Here is a 16,234-nt window from a genome sequence, read left to right on the forward strand (position 1 = left end):
CACTCTGATAGATGACGTCAGACATATTGAGGCTTGATTTCCTAGTATTTTTATTGTGTAACCACGGTTTTGTATGGCTAAATATGCACCTTTTCGAACAAACTGTATATGTATGTTGTAAAATGATGTTACAGGAGTGTCATCGGAAGAATTCTGAGAAGGTTAGTGAAAAAATTAATATATTTTGGCGATGATAACGTTATAGCTCCCTTTGCCTTGAATTCATGCTCTACTAACGTTTGTACATGTGGTATGCTAACTTATCGATTTATTGTGTTTTCGCTGAAAAACGCTTAGAAAATCTGAAATATGGTCTGAAATCACAAGAACTGTGTCTTTCCATTGCTATGCTTTGTCTATTTTTATGAAATGTTTTATGATGAGTAAATTGGTCATACACGTTGCTCTATCTAGTAATTCTAGTCGATTTGTGATGGTCGGTGCAATTGTAAACTGTGATTTCTACCTGAAATATGCACTTTTTTCTAACAACACCTATCCTATACCATAAATATGTTATCAGACTGTCATCTGATGAGTTTTTTTCTTGGTTTGTTGCTATCAATATCTTAGTTTAGCCGAATTGGTGATAGCTAGTGGTGGAGAGAGAAAATGGTGGACAAAGAAAGATGGTGTATTTTGCTAACGTGGTTAGCTAATAGATTTACATATTGTGTCTTCCCTGTAAAACATTTTAAAAAACAGAAATGATGGGTTTATTCACAAGATCTGTATCTTTCATCTGGTGTCTTGGACTTGTGATTTAATGATATTTAGATGCTACTATTTACTTGTGAAGCTATGCTAGCGATGCTAATCAGTGTGGGGGGGGTGGGGGGTGATCCCGGATACGGGGTTGATACTCGTGAAAGGTTAAACAATTTAAAGGCAATGCTACCAAATACTAATTAAGTGTGTGTAAACTTCTGACCCACTGGGAATGTGATGAAGGAAATAAAAGCTTAAATAAATCATTCTCTCTACTATTATTCTGACATTTCACATTCTTAAAATAAAGTGGTGATCCTAACTGACCTAAGACAGGGAAGTTTTACTAGGATTAAATGTCAGGAATTGTGAAAACCTGAGTTTAAATGTATTTGGCTAAGGTGTATGTAAACTTCCAACTTCAACTGTAAGTATCAAAAGTGAAAGTTTTAATCATTTAAAGCTCCTTATATAAAGCAAACCAGACAGCACCATTTTTAAAATGTATTTACGGATAGCAAGGGGCACGTTCCAACACTCAGACATAATATACGAATGAAGCATGGGGTTAGGGAGTCCGCTAGATCAGAGACAGTAGGGATGACCAGGGATGTTCTCTTGATAAGTGTTTGAATTAGACTATTTTCCTGTCCTGCTAAGCATTCAAAAACATTACTTTTGGGTGTCAGGGAAAATGTATGGAGTAATAAGTACATAATTTTCTTTAGGAATGTAGTGAAGTAAAAGTAAAAGTAATCAAAAATATAAATAGTAAAGTTGAGAACAGATACCCCCCAAAAAATGCTTAAGTAGTACTTTCAAGTATTTTTACACCACTGGTTACATATCGGGATATTACTTTTATAAATTATTTTTCTCCCCAATTGGTAGTTACAGCCTTGTCTCATCGCTGCAACTCCCATACGGACTTGGGAGAGGCGAAGGTCGAGAGCCGTGCGTCCTCCAAAACACAACCAAGCCAAGCCGCACTGCTTCTTGACACAACGCCCGCTTAACTCAGAAGCCAGCCGCACCAATGTGTCAGAGGAAACACTGTACACCTGGTGACCGTGTCAGCGTGGATTGCGCCCAGCATGCCACAGGAGTCACTAATGCGTGATGGGACAAGAACATCCCTGCCGGCCAAACCCTCCCCTAACCCGGACGACGCTAGGCCAATTGTGCACCGCCCCATGGTTTTCCCAGTCACGGCTGGCTGCGACAGAGCCTCGACTCGAACCAGGATCTCTAGTGGCACAACTGCGATGCAGTGCCTTAGACCACTGCTCCACTCGGGAGGCCCTGGATATTACTTTTGACGATATACTATATAATTTTGACAATATCGCAATATCTTTGAGCTAGTTGGCTGTAACTGACCCAAAACTGCAGTATTTTTACTTTATAGCTTGTTCTCCATCTTATTTTTGGTCATAGACTGTTCTCTCTGCTACCACACGGCAAGCGGTACCGGAGCGCCAAGTCTAGGTCCAAGAGGCTTCTAAACAGCATCTACCCCCTAGCTATAAGACTACTGAACATCTAATTAAATGGCTACCCAGACTACTTACTGTCAAGGTTGTGCGCTGGTGGAGAAGTCAGGTGCAGGTTAGCAGAGAGTTGTGAACAGGCGCACACTTTATTTAGGCAGAGGCAAATAAAACAGGCAGACGCCACTGCGTCAAAACCTCCAGCCAAAGGTAAAAAGTGCAAGGTGCGAAACAGTCACAAAAATAAGCAAATGTTTAACAATTAAACATCCTTCGTGAAATACCACGGAATACAGGGGAAAAACTAGCCTGGCGCGTAACACGAAACACGTAACAAAAACAATTCCACACAAAGACATGGGGGGGGGGGGGACAGAGGAATAAATACATGCAGTATGATTAGGGAATGTAAACCAGGTGTGCAGGGAACAAGACAAAATAAATGGAAAAATGGAGTAGCGATGGCTAGAAAGCCGGTGACGTCGACCGCCGAATGCCGCCCGAACAAGGAGAGTAGCCGACTTCGGCGGAAGTCGTGACACTTACATTGCCCCCCCTTTTACGCTGCTGCTATTCTCTGAATTATCTACGCATGAGTCACTTTAATAACTCTACACACATGTAAATATTACCTCAATTACATCGACTAACCGGTGCCACCGCACATGGACTCTGTACCGGTTACTTTATTTTTTTTTTGGGGGGGGGGGTATATTTCTTAAAACTGCATTGTTGGTTAAGGGCTTGTAAGTAAGCAGTTCACTGTAAGGTCTACCTGTTGTATTCGGCACATGTGACAAATAACATTTGATTTGATTTGACAATTTTCAAGCACTTCTATTTCCATGACTGATCAAAACTCGTTTTCTCATGGCTCTCTCTTGTCCCTCTGCAGCAGACATGGTGAGCAACATGTTTGGAACATCGAATCGCAAAAAAACAAAAAACAAGTGACAGATGAAAAATGGTCATGTTGACATTAACACGGGTCATGATATTGGTACTGTTTTTTTTTTACAGACAGGCGTGTTTCCTGTCCCTGATATTGATAGTACTGAGGTGACTCAGGCCATGTTCTTCAGAAGGTCACACCCCTTTCTCTACTTTACTTCCCATAATCCACCCTTATATCCTGTCTTCTTCTTCCCTCTAGTCATCACCTCATCCTATTAGTAAATCACCCATTACTTCCTCTATTGCTTCTACAGTTTTTATTTGCTCAGCCAATTCCCAGCTCTTCTTTAATAAAATAAAATGTATTTTCTCCTCTCTCCACCGTAGTGTATTTGCTCATCTTAATGGCTAAATGGATTCTGGTTATGACATGATTGAGTAAAAGGAGCAGGCAGACACGGGTGCTGGGAGAATAGCTGATGCAGACATCTTCCCTGCTAATTAAAAGGTTCATAGGCAGTGCGGGTGGCAGCCACATCAAAGACCAACAGCTAATTACTGCCCCCCTCCTTCGTTTAACTCCCTCCCTCTCTTCACTTTTGTTTATTCCATTTCTTAGGTTTTATTTTTATATCTTTATATTCCTTGAGTCAGGGGTGCATGAGCAGAATATGAATCGGGTTGTGAAGGCTCTCTCGGCGCACTCCCACATTTCCCTTCTCATGGGGAGTTTGCATAAATGGCCTCAGGTGGCCAGGCAGGCCGGGGCCTTGTTTATTTTACAGCTGCTCTGGGGTCAGTTGACTCATGCATTTGCATGGGAACCCGTCATTATGGCCTATCACTGTCCCGGATCAGATAGCGTGTGGGCTCATCGTATGGTGCTGACAGACATTTAGCAATGCAATATCGCATTAAGCTTTAGAAGACTCACAAAATGGCCTCTTATATAGTGGTATCAAATCCATTTTACAATCCTTTTTTATCATCCCCATTCATCAAAATCAACACAGTCACAATGATAGCGAATCCTAATAAAGTGAATCCTCTTCCATTCTATCGACCCCTCGAGCCTGTCGGAGTCCATTGCTGATGACCCATATCAGGCTGAGGAGACGGACTGCTGCTCCTCTTGTCCGGGCACCGCTCGCTACAGAGTGACCTGCCCCATAATCCATTTAAGAAGATGAGTTATGCTAATTGGCACTTCCACGACTACACTATTGATTTACCCATTAGGGCCAGTGGGGACCTTGCTACAGCACCTCGTCAATACAGATGGGAGTGATTCAGACGGTCAAAAGAAGCATCTGGGCTTCCTAGTACTTTACATCTGGTTTTAAGTGTTGTACAATATTGCATTATAACTGGTCTGGAGGATATCAAAAGGAAAACTTGCATCATAGATCAATAGATGTTTCCCCATTCTTGTAACATCTTCCTCTGTCTGCCTGTGGAGTATCGCCCTCTCTCTCTCTATCTTGGTTTTTCTCCCTTTCTTTGTCTTGCTCTCTCTCTTCCCCATTCCTTCATTTCCCACAGGAGTCTTGTAAGCGTAGCTGGTGTCAATTGTCAGAATATCAAAAGAAGGACCCTCCCATTCTACAGGGCTGAACTCCCTCCCATTTTGTTTGCATTAAATAAAACATTGTGGTCATGTCAAGCCCTGACCATAGAGCGCCCTTGGGGTTCTCTATGGTGCAATAGGTCAGAGCGTGACTAGGGGGTGTTCTAGTCTTGAATTTCTATGTTGGTGTGAGTATGGTTCCCAATTGGAGGAAGCTGATGATCGTTGCCTCTAATTGGGGATCATACTTAGTGTGGTCCTTTTCCCACCTGCGTTTGTGGGATATTGTTTTGTTTTGGTGCTATGTGCGCTACGAACTGCACGGTCGTTTATTCTTTGTTGTTTGAAGGTTCACTTTAATAAATATGTGGAACTCTACTCACGCTGCGCCTTGGTCCGCTCATTATGTATACGACGAACGTGACAGGTCAGTCTGGATCTGTCCACACTTGTTCCCCCCCCTCTTATATCTTGTGTTCTTCACTGTGTACAGAAAGTATGCCATTAGAAAGTATTCATACCCCTTCACTTATTACACATTTTGTGTTACAGCCTGAATTCAAAATAGATTAAATAGATGTTTTCACTCACCCATCTACTCACAGTATCCTATGACAAAACGAAAACATGTATTTAGACATTTTATCGAATTTATTGAACATGAAATACAGAAATATCTAATTTACATAAGTATTCACACCCCTGAGTCAGTACTTTGTAGAAGTGCATTTGGCAGCGATTACAGCAGAGTCTTTCTGGGTAAGTCTCGATGAGCTTTCCACACCTGGATTGTACAACATTTGCCCATTCTTTTTTTCATAATTAGCTCTATCAAATTGGCCATTGGTAGACAATCATTTTCAGGTCTTTTCATACATTTTCAGGTAGATGTAAGTCACCTGTAGGTAGCCTAGTTGTTAGAGCCTTGGACTAGTAACTGAAAGGTTGCAAGATCAAATCCCAGAGCTGGTAAAAATATGTCATTCTGCCCTTGAACAAGGCAGTTAACCCACTGTTCCTAGGACGTCATTGAAAATAAGAATTTGTTCTTAACTGACTTGCCTAGTTAAATAAAGGTTAAATAATAAAAACTGTAACTCGGCCACACAGGAACATTCACTGTCTTCTTTGTAAGCAACTCCAGTGTAGATTTGGACTTGTGTTTTAGGTTATTGTCCTGATGAAAGGGGAATTCATAATGGTGGAAAGCAGACTGATTCCTCTAGGATTTTGCCTGTGATTATCTCCATTCCATTTGTGTTTTACCTTTAAAAGACTCCCCAGTTGTCACGCCTTGATCATAGAGAGCTTTTATTCTCTATGTTGGTTAGGTCGGGGTGTGACTAGGGTGGGTCATCTAGGGGATTATTTTTCTTTGTTGGCCAGGTATGGTTCCCAATCAGAGACAGCTGTTTGTCATTGTCTCTGATTGGGGATCATATTTAGGCAGCCATTTCCCCTTTGTGCTTTGTGGGATCTTGACTATGGATAGTTACCTATTAGCACTATTGTTAGCTTCACGGTTCGTTTTGTTTGTTTATTGTTTTCTTTTCTTTTGAGTTTCACATAGTAATAAAAGATGTGGAACCCAGATCACGCTGCGCTATGGTCCAGTTATTATAACGATCGTGACACCAGTCCTTAACAATTACAAGGATATCCATAACATGATGCAGCCACCACTATGCTTGAAGATATGGAGAGTGGACCTCAGTAAGCTGTTGTATTGGATTTGCCCCAAACATAACCCTTTGTATTGAATTACTTTGCCACATGTTTTGCAGTATTACTTTAGTGCCTTGTTAAAAACAGGATGCATGTTTTGGAATATGTTTTATTCTGTACAGGTTTCCTTCTTTTCACTCTGTCAATTAGGTCATTATTGTGGAGTATCAACAATGTTGTTGATCCATCCTCAGTTTTCTCCTATCACAGCCAAAGTCACCATTTGAAATCCCTGAGCAGTTTCTTTCCTCTCCGGCAACTGAGCTAGGAAGGACGCCTGTGTCTTTGTAGTGACTGGGTGTATTGATAAACCATCCAAAGTGTAATTATACATGCTCAAAGGGCAAAGTGTAATTATACCATGCTCAAAGGGCTATTCAATGTCTCCTTGTTTTTATACCCATCTACCAACAGGTGCCCTTCTTTGCGAGGCAGTGGAAAACCTTGTAAATACAAAAAGCATCTAAATTACTTTTCTCTGAAGTCTGGAGAAAAGGCGTATTTTTCGTTTTTTAAACAACTTATTGACCGACATCGGTTCAATTATTTGAATTCCATTTCGTTCTGTTTTATTCGGTGACCTCAATGCACACATCGCACTGCAGTTTCTCTTGAGATAAATCAGATCATATGCAGATCATATGCAAGAACAAGAGGGGATACATAGAGCAGTTTCTTTGAGGTATCTCCACCTGAAAATACATGAGCTAAGTGATTAATAGTTTGTATTCAGCAGTCATAAAAGTATGCCATGTTTATTTCGATAAACTACTAAAATAGTGATTTTGTCAGACAGCGTAGGCAGCAGCTCTGTTGGGCTGAAATGATGACTTGGAATGAATTAATGTCATCAAATAAAACAAATGTAATATACACAATAACTAAAATATATTATTAAAGTAATGTGAGTAAATTATGGTTAATAAGTGATCAGCAGTCACTAGCATTATGGGACTTTTATTCATTGTTTTAGTCTGTGTTACAGCACTATGCATAATGCATAGTGCATTTCATGTAAAAAATAAAAAAAAAGATTGAAATTAAAAAATATGAATAATACTTTTTTTTTATCATCGAACCGAAACGGACCTCAAAAAGCACTAACCGTTCAGCACTACTGGAGTGGATTGATAATTGGATCTTACAGAACACTGTGCAATTAGTGGCTTCCTCATATCAGGAAATCTGTGTCCATGAAACAGGCTCTGGCATTGATTCCCCCTCGCAGGGATGCAAGTGCTAATATTTTCCTCCTCCCTCTATCTTCAACTTTAATTGAAATGTAAAGGATGCCTCACTGGTGGCGCAGCAATGTTGTGCCTAATTTATTTAGTCAATTGCTGGTCCTCTCCATGGTTGGTCATTATCTTGTACTTCCAGCAGCGCCTTTGGTTCAATCTCAGTGCCAACGTGAAGAAAATTCCAACATCAAAAGGTGGCGTGATCTGAATACATAAACACTCTGCCAATAACTTTTTTTTGGGGGGGGGAGACAAAGATGGAAGGCATTTTTACTGATGTATCAAAAGGTTAGGGTTTCTTAAAATGTGTATCTGTGCTGGGCTGTTAATAACCACTTCAGTTTTTTCTCTGTGTGTTGTCTTTGCAGAGTGTGGTTCAGGAGGGTCGGCCTCAGGTGTTGAGAGCTGCGAACAGGATAGGTGTCGTACGTTTGGAGGCTCGTGGGACGAGGACACAGAGGATGACCGCTGTGTCTGTGACTTCGACTGCAGTCGCGTGACTCGCAACCTGGTAAGCCTTAACCTCCATAACTTAGCTTTCCCAACAACAGCCCTCTACGTGGGTTTTACTTAAATAGTGGTGGTTTTCATTTCACGCAAGCCTATGTAATTCCTAGGTAATGAATGCATGACATCTGACATTTACATTCAGTTAATAATAGTGCAATTTAATTTTCATATTGAGATTGAACTTGTCGCATGGTTTGAAAATGAACTATGTACATAAAGTCCTTTGGAATGAAATTGCTATCAAACGCTGCTATGTTCCAGCATTCATATGCGTATGACTACAATTCTCCTCAGGTGTGTGGCTCAGATGGGAAGACCTACAGCAACGAGTGTGAGATGAAGAAGGCCAGTTGCGAAAGGCAAGGGCATCTGCTGATCCAGAATCAGGGACCCTGCACAGGTGAGCTGCCTGGACATCCCACCATAAATGATCTAAGATCAGCCAGAGTAAGAATCCATCTCGTACAGAGGATTCACACAGCTTACTACTTTGTCATAAAGCAACGCCCAGAAATCCTGTTGTATTTTCTGAATAGCACTTTGGTGGTAACATATCCAACACAGTGTCAACGCTGGCCAGTGAGTGCTTCATTTCCCAGATTCAACGTGCCTACATATGGCTCAACGTGCACGTGGCTACGAAAGGCTCAACATGAAGAAGCTCCTATTTCTCTAGAGACATCCACCACAGGTGCTAGGCAGTTCAGAAGTGAACACTAGTTATACTCGAGTCTCTGCCTTGGCAGTGCAAAGCACAAGCTTTAACTGAAGAGGCAGTATAGAGACTTTTCTGTAGCAGGCCAGAGTGAAGCCAAAGGCACATGAAAGATTCTGTATGATCACTGCAGCCTGTTTGATTCCTAGCTGTCCTAGAAAAAGAGGGGGGGAGCAAACGAAAGGTAGAGAAGAGAGCGACACGCTCGGATTTCACACTCGCATCCCTGTAGAGTTGTCAAGGCTAAGCTGGCTTTTTGGCCACTTTCTGTCACGCTTCTCCACCATCTGCGGATAATCAATCCCTTTTCTTGTGGAGTGCTATTGGTGCGCGAGCTCTGGGTCCTCTTCTTCTCCCAAAAAGCTCAGATCAATGGGAATCTCAGTGGGCCCTTCTTCATTAGCTATACATGGAGGGACTTGTCTTTGACCACGGTTTGACCTCCAAGCCTTCAAACTCACTCAAGAAAGCTCCTGATGGCTTTCACAAACTAGACAAAACAAAACAGGGATTGACCTCAACACGATCTTGTTGTTTTTTACCGTCCTATGTTGTTTATAAACAACGTATGTGTTGTCGTCTCTGGGAGTTCTTTGATCTATGACAGCTGTCTCTGAAGAACTTTCAAGCTGTCCTATTTTGCATTTTCTATCAGATAACCAGGTCAGTGATTCCAGTCTTCATGAGGTCTAAAAAGATCCTGTGCTATATACCGTTGCTACGTGCAGAGGCACTCAATTCTCTCCGAGGAGACATGCAAAGGCTACCTGTACAGAGCCGTGGCAGCAGCAGACCTTGAGATAGAGAGAGTAATACTCTCACATCAGAGAGAGCTGCATTATGCCAGACAATGGCCACTGAAGAGGAAAACCCTCGAAGGGTTGAAGAACATATGAAATTAAAAGTTCTCCCTTGCCCTAATAGGCTCAGTACAGATAGTAGCAGGAGCACTGAAAAGTGGCAAGTTAATGAACTGTGTCCAAAGCCCATCACTGGAGTGGGAAAGCACTGAGAAAGAGAGAGAGCAAGTCATCACCATTAGGCTTCGGCTCATATCCACACCAGTAAGAGTGTGATTTATGGGCCGGTATCTGCAGCCTACAAACTCAAAATGAGAAACACAAGAGAGGAAGAAAGAAATAGAGAGTGGAGGCCATTTTGATCCAAGGTCTGGAAAGAGTTTGAGTGATAAGATAATATATTGCCTTGTAGCCGTTGAACCACCCCCTTGCCTCCCTCTTTTCCCTCCATCCTTCCATCTCGCTCTCTCGTTTCCCTTATACACAAGTCTCTGTTGGGTAACACACATTTGTTTAGGGGGTGTTGTATGCGGTTTTCTTTTTCAAGCTGTCACGTCGGCTTGGAATTTGGCACACGCACAGACAAAACAACTACACACATACGCTCACAGATTGGCCCAGTCCATCACATTCAGCCACAGACCTGTTGTTTTCTGCTTCTGAAAGCTTGTAGAGATGTTGTGTCGCATGCTGCAATTTCACAGGAGAACAAATGAAGAGAATAGGCCTCCTAGGATGTGGCAAATGTCAGCTGTTCCACTAGGAACACCATTGTTTGTTTTTAGGTAATGGCATAATTTCTCCCTGATTTTGAGCCATTGTCAGGATTGGGAAAGTAGAATTGTTATCTAGAAGCCAGATGCCAACTTTTCACCTCTGGCCCTCGAGGTGAACCTCATTGTTCGCTAGAAGTTGCATGTTGTTCTGAGATTGTGTCTTCTAATTCCTTTTAAAAGAGCCTTCACCGTCACTCCAAAAAGTTTGTTTTATCTTTTCTTCTCTCCCTCTTTTGTTCCATCCTCGTTCCCATCTCATCTGCGATTTCAGCCACCTCTCCGCCGGAGCTGACAGCGCCACAACGCTGCATTCAGTCAGTCTACGGCTGTTGCCGCGACAACAAGACGGCGGCCCTTGGTGTGGGACTCGCTGGATGTGCCAGTAAGTGTGCCAACCTCTTACTCTTACCTTATCTGACCTCTCACCTATGACCACTTGTATTATATCCATCACAATGGTATTCACTTATTGATGAGATGCACACAAACAGCCTAGCATACATTTTCTGGAAAGGAAAACCTGCATATAAAGTGATATCTGAAGGTCTACGTATAGGGCCGGTTTCCAGGACACAGATTCCAGGACAAAGACACACTGGACTAAAAGCTCTTTCAGTGCTGCTGAGGGGAGGACGGCTCATAATAATGGCTGGAATGGAGTATTTGGAATGGTATCAAACACGTGTTTGATACCATTCACACCATTGCAGCCATTAAACTCCATTCCAGCCATTATTATGAGCCGTCCTCCCCTCAACAGCCTCTACTGCTTTCAGTTGAGATATGCAATTGAATCCCGGACTAAGCTTGATCAGTTTCTGGGAAACCGTCCTTTAGTGGTCCATCTGATCCCCCTCTGGCGTTGACTCAGACTGGAGAGTTGTTGTTTTGATGTTGTAGATGTGTAAATTGATCTCATTAATGCAATCATCCATTCGGTCCTATCCTTATTGTGTCCCCAGGTACGTGCCAGTGTAACCCGTATGGCTCCTACAAGGGGACGTGTGACCCGGCCAGCGGCCAGTGCTCCTGCAAGCCCGGCGTCGGGGGACAGAAGTGTGACCGCTGCGATCCAGGCTTCTGGAACTTCCGCGGCATCGTCACAGAGAACTTGAGCGGCTGCACACGTAAGAGACCTCCTCCTACTTCGCTGCTTTCTGTTTTCTTCACATTGACTGTCCTGGTGTAGGGAACAGAAGAGTTTTGGTCCTGTGCACTGCTTCATTTGTAAATCGGGAGGTGCCGGAACAATAAGTGAGCACGAGAGGAGGGTGACCTGGGTAGCTCTGATGTACCTTTATAATAAAGCATTGCATGCATAGCATCACATTTGCATAGTGGGTTTGAGCAGTAGAGTATAGGCACTTACAGAAGTTGCACACATGGGGAAAACTTTTAGTAGCCTAGGGTCCAGGAAAAATATTGCTTTTTATAAATGCATGTCATGCAACTCTGCACCATTTTACATGACTGGAGACTTTTGCAGTATCTTTAATACTGCACAAATGATCTAAATGACACTGAGAATCTGAGATCAATAAAAAATGACCTTGTCTTGAAACCATCAATAGCCTAGGTGTGTGGTGAAACACATATTGTAGGTTTGTCACGTTCCTGACCGGTTTTCTGTTATTTTGTATGTGTTTGACGGTCAGGGCGTGAGTTTGGGTGGGTAGTCTATGTTATGTGTTTCTATGTTGGTTAAAGGGTGACCTGATATGGCTCTCAATTAGAGGCAGGTGGTTTTCATTTCCTCTAATTGAGAGCCATATTAAGGTAGGTGTTTTCACATTGATTGTTGTGGGTGGTTGTCTCCTGTGTCAGTGTCTGTGTATGTTACGCCACACGGGACTGTTTTCGGTTTTGTTTGTTTGTTCGTTTTATGTAGTCATTTTTCCTGTTCATGCGTTCTTCGTGTTTCATGTAAGTTCGTCGTCCAGGTCTGTCTACTCCGTTTTGTTATTTTGTTAGTTATTCAAGTTAGTTCGTTTTTTGTCTTGTTCAATAAATATCATGTCAAGTTACCACGCTGCGTATTGGTCATCTGATCCGTCTCGCCTCTCCTCGTCCGAGGAGGAGGAAGAGCTAGAGAACCGTTACAGAACCACCCACCGAACCAGAACCAAGCAGCGTGAGTTCGAGCAGTGGCCTACGAAACAGGAATCCTGGACATGGGAAGAAGTATTGGAGGGAAAAGGACACTGGGCTCATATTGGGGAATATCGCCGCGCTCGTGAGGAGATGGAAGCAGCGAGAGCCCAGGAGCGGTGGTATGAGGAGGCAGCAAGGAGACGTGGCTGGAAGCCGGAGAATCAAGCTCAAGACCGGAGTTATGAAGGTACGCGGCTAGCACGGAAGCCCGTGAAGAAACCCCAAAAATGTCTTGGGGGGGGGCTAAGAGGTAGTGGGCCAAGGGCAGGTAGGAGACCTGCGCCCACTTCTCAGGCTAACCGTGGAGAGCGGGAGTACGGGCAGACACCGTGTTACGCAGTAGAGCGCACGGTGTCTCCTGTACGTGTGCATAGCCCGGTGCGGGTTATTCCACCTCCCCGCACTGGTAGGGCTAGATTGAGCGTTGAGCCAGATGTCATGAAGCCGGCCCTACATATCTGGCCACCAGTACGTCTCCTCGGGCCGGCTTACATGGCACCAGCCTTACGCATGGTGTCCCCGGTTCGCCTACATAGCCCGGTGCGGGTTATTCCACCTCCCCGCACTGGTCGGGCGACGGGGAGCATTCAGCCAGGTAAGGTTGGGCAGGCTCAATGCTCAAGGGAGCCAGTACGCCTGCACGGTCCGGTATTTCCGGCGCCACCTCCCCGCCCCAGCCCAGTACCACCAGTGCCTACACCACGCACCAGGCTTCCTGTGCGTCTCCAGAGCCCTGTTCCTCCTCCACGCACTCTCCCTATGGTGCGTGTCTCCAGCCCAGTGCCTCCAGTTCCGGCACCACGCACTAAGCCACCTGTGCGTCTCCAGAGCCCTGTACGCACTGTTCCTTCTCCCCGCACTCGCCCTGAGGTGCGTGCCCTTAGCCCGGTACCACCAGTGCCGGTACCACGCACCAGGCCTATAGTGCGCTTCGAGAGGTCAGTGTGCCCTGTCCCTGCTCCCCGCACTAGCCTGAAGGTGCGTGTCCTTAGCCCGGTGCCTCCAGTTCCGGCACCACGCACCAGGCCTACAGTGCGCCTCATCCGGCCAGAGCCATCCGTCTCCCCAGCGCCATCTGAGCCATCCGTCTCCCCAGCGCCATCTGAGCCATCCGTCTCCCCAGCGCCATCTGAGCCATCCGTCTCCCCAGCGCTATCTGAGCCATCCGTCTGCCCAGTGCCGTCTGAGCCATCCGTCTGTCCCGAGCCATTAGAGCCGCCCATCTGTCCCGAGCCGTCAGAGCCGTTAGTCAGTCAGGAGCCGCTAGAGCCATTCGTCAGTCAGGATCTGCCAGAGCCGCCAACCAGACAGGATCTGCCAGAGCCGCCAATCAGACAGGATCTGCCAGAGCCGCCAACCAGACAGGATCTGCCAGAGCCGCCAACCAGACAGGATCTGCCAGAGCCGCCAACCAGACAGGATCTGCCAGAGCCGCCAACCAGACAGGATCTGCCAGAGCCGCCAACCAGCCATGAGCGTCCAGAGCCGTCAGCCAGCCATGAGCGTCCAGAGCCGTCAGCCAGCCATGAGCGTCCAGAGCCGTCAGCTAGCCATGAGCGTCCAGAGCCGTCAGCCAGCCATGAGCGTCCAGAGCCGTCAGCCAGCCATGAGCGTCCAGAGCCGTCAGCCAGCCATGAGCGTCCAGAGCCGTCAGCCAGCCATGAGCGTCCAGAGCCGTCAGCCAGCCATGAGCGTCCAGAGCCGTCAGCCAGCCATGAGCGTCCAGAGCCGTCAGCCAGCCATGAGCGTCCAGAGCCGTCAGCCAGTCATGAGCTGCCCCTCAGCCCAGAGCGGTCATTTATCCAGAACTGCCCCTCAGTCCAGAGCTGTCTCTCTGTCCGGAGCTGCCCTTCAGTCCGGAGTTGCCCCTCTATCCTGAGCTACCTCTCTATCCTGACCTACCTCTCTGTCCTGAGCTATATCTCTGTCCTGAGCTATATCTCTGTCCTGAGCTACCTTATCCCGGGGCTGCCCCTTGTCCCGGTGCTGCCCCTTATCTTAAAGTTACCAGTTAAATTAAGTGGGTGTAAGATGAGGGTGGTCATTCTAAGGGGGAGACGTAAGCTGGGATTGACTATGGTGGGGTGGGGACCTCGCCCAGAGCCTGAGCCACCACCGTGGTCAGACGCCCACCCAGACCCTCCCCTAGACTTTTGGTGGTGCGTTCGGAGTACGCACCTTGAGGGGGGGGTTATGTCACATTCCTGACCAGTTTTCTGTTATTTTGTATGTGTTTGACGGTCAGGGCGTGAGTTTGGGTGGGTAGTCTATGTTATGTGTTTCTATGTTGGTTAAAGGGTGACCTGGTATGGCTCTCAATTAGAGGCAGGTGGTTTTCATTTCCTCTAATTGAGAGCCATATTAAGGTAGGTGTTTTCACATTGATTGTTGTGGGTGGTTGTCTCCTGTGTCAGTGTCTGTGTATGTTACGCCACAAGGGACTGTTTTCGGTTTTGTTTGTTCGTTCGTTTTATGTAGTCATTTTTCCTGTTCATGCGTTCTTCGTGTTTCATGTAAGTTCGTCGTCCAGGTCTGTCTACTCCGTTTTGTTATTTTGTTAGTTATTCAAGTTAGTTCGTTTTTTGTCTTGTTCAATAAATATCATGTCAAGTTACCACGCTGCGTATTGGTCATCTGATCCGTCTCGCCTCTCCTCGTCCGAGGAGGAGGAAGAGCTAGAGAACCGTTACAAGGTTGCAATATGAGGAGGAAATGATCATTCTAAAAATGCTTTCCGGTTTCACTGACTCGCCCAATGATGCGCAGCGCACTCGCCGGTGATGGCCGATGCGTTCATGCCAGAAGCCTATCTGTCGCTTGTTTAACTTTGTAAAAAACACTATTTGGACGTTGATCAAATATTTTGGTAGCCTACAGCACAGTCTTCTCTTTTCAGCAGGAGCCATTTGCTTTCCAACCTGTGTTTTCCTGTGATTATATTTGAAATAAAGGCCTGTTTTGTCTGCATTATGTTCACTGACAGATTTGCTGCGCGTTCCCGACTGTAGGCTATGCTTTGTTATTGGGCTACACACAATCCACAGCTATTTTTTTCAGAAGCTATTGATAAATTATAGGCCTTCTCATGGTGTAGTAGGCTACTCTGAATGATTTGTTTGTTGTATTTGTTTCTGAACAGACAGTAGTAATTCTATAACTATGGCAAATGTATTTCAAATGGTCAGAGGTGCTGCGGCACCTACAGCACCCTGGTTATGATTCTATCAGGAAATAAATGATGAAGTGCAACTCTGAAGAGATGAGAGTTGCAGGCTCATGTCTATCAGAGCAGAGAGAGGGAGAGAGATCATAGAAAGTGAATCTCATTCTAGTTCTGTGAGAGATACAGGCGCACTTGTCACACAGCCACGCGCTGGTCTCAAACATACACTGAACAAAAAATATTAACCCAACATGTAAAGTGTTGGTCCCGTGTTGTTTCCCAGAAATGTTCCACATGCACAAAAAACGTATTTCTCTCATTTGTGCTACATCCCTGTTAGTGAGAATTCTCATTTGCCAAGATAATCCATCAACCTGACTGGTATGGCATATCAAGAAGCTGATTAAACAGCATGATCATTACACAGCCACCCAGACAGTTGATAAAACTGTGGGTTTGCACAACCGAAGAAACAACCAAACTGTCAGAAACCA

The 16,234-nt window shown here is 45.0% G+C and overlaps 1 protein-coding gene across 1 annotated transcript in view; it reads left to right on the forward strand.

The window, feature by feature from the left end:
* LOC120060868 (agrin-like) overlaps positions 1-16,234 on the forward strand; it is a 376,729-nt gene that overhangs the window by 269,125 nt on the left and 91,370 nt on the right. Inside the window, exons 11-14 of the mRNA XM_039010276.1 lie at positions 7,994-8,136; positions 8,430-8,535; positions 10,698-10,808; positions 11,389-11,553. Of these exons, the coding sequence (XP_038866204.1) occupies positions 7,994-8,136; positions 8,430-8,535; positions 10,698-10,808; positions 11,389-11,553 (525 nt within the window). The remainder of the gene's footprint in view (positions 1-7,993; positions 8,137-8,429; positions 8,536-10,697; positions 10,809-11,388; positions 11,554-16,234) is intronic.

The sequence above is a fragment of the Salvelinus namaycush genome, chromosome 16 (assembly GCF_016432855.1).
Source record: "Salvelinus namaycush isolate Seneca chromosome 16, SaNama_1.0, whole genome shotgun sequence".
In the NCBI taxonomy this organism is placed as follows: Eukaryota; Metazoa; Chordata; class Actinopteri; order Salmoniformes; family Salmonidae; genus Salvelinus; species Salvelinus namaycush.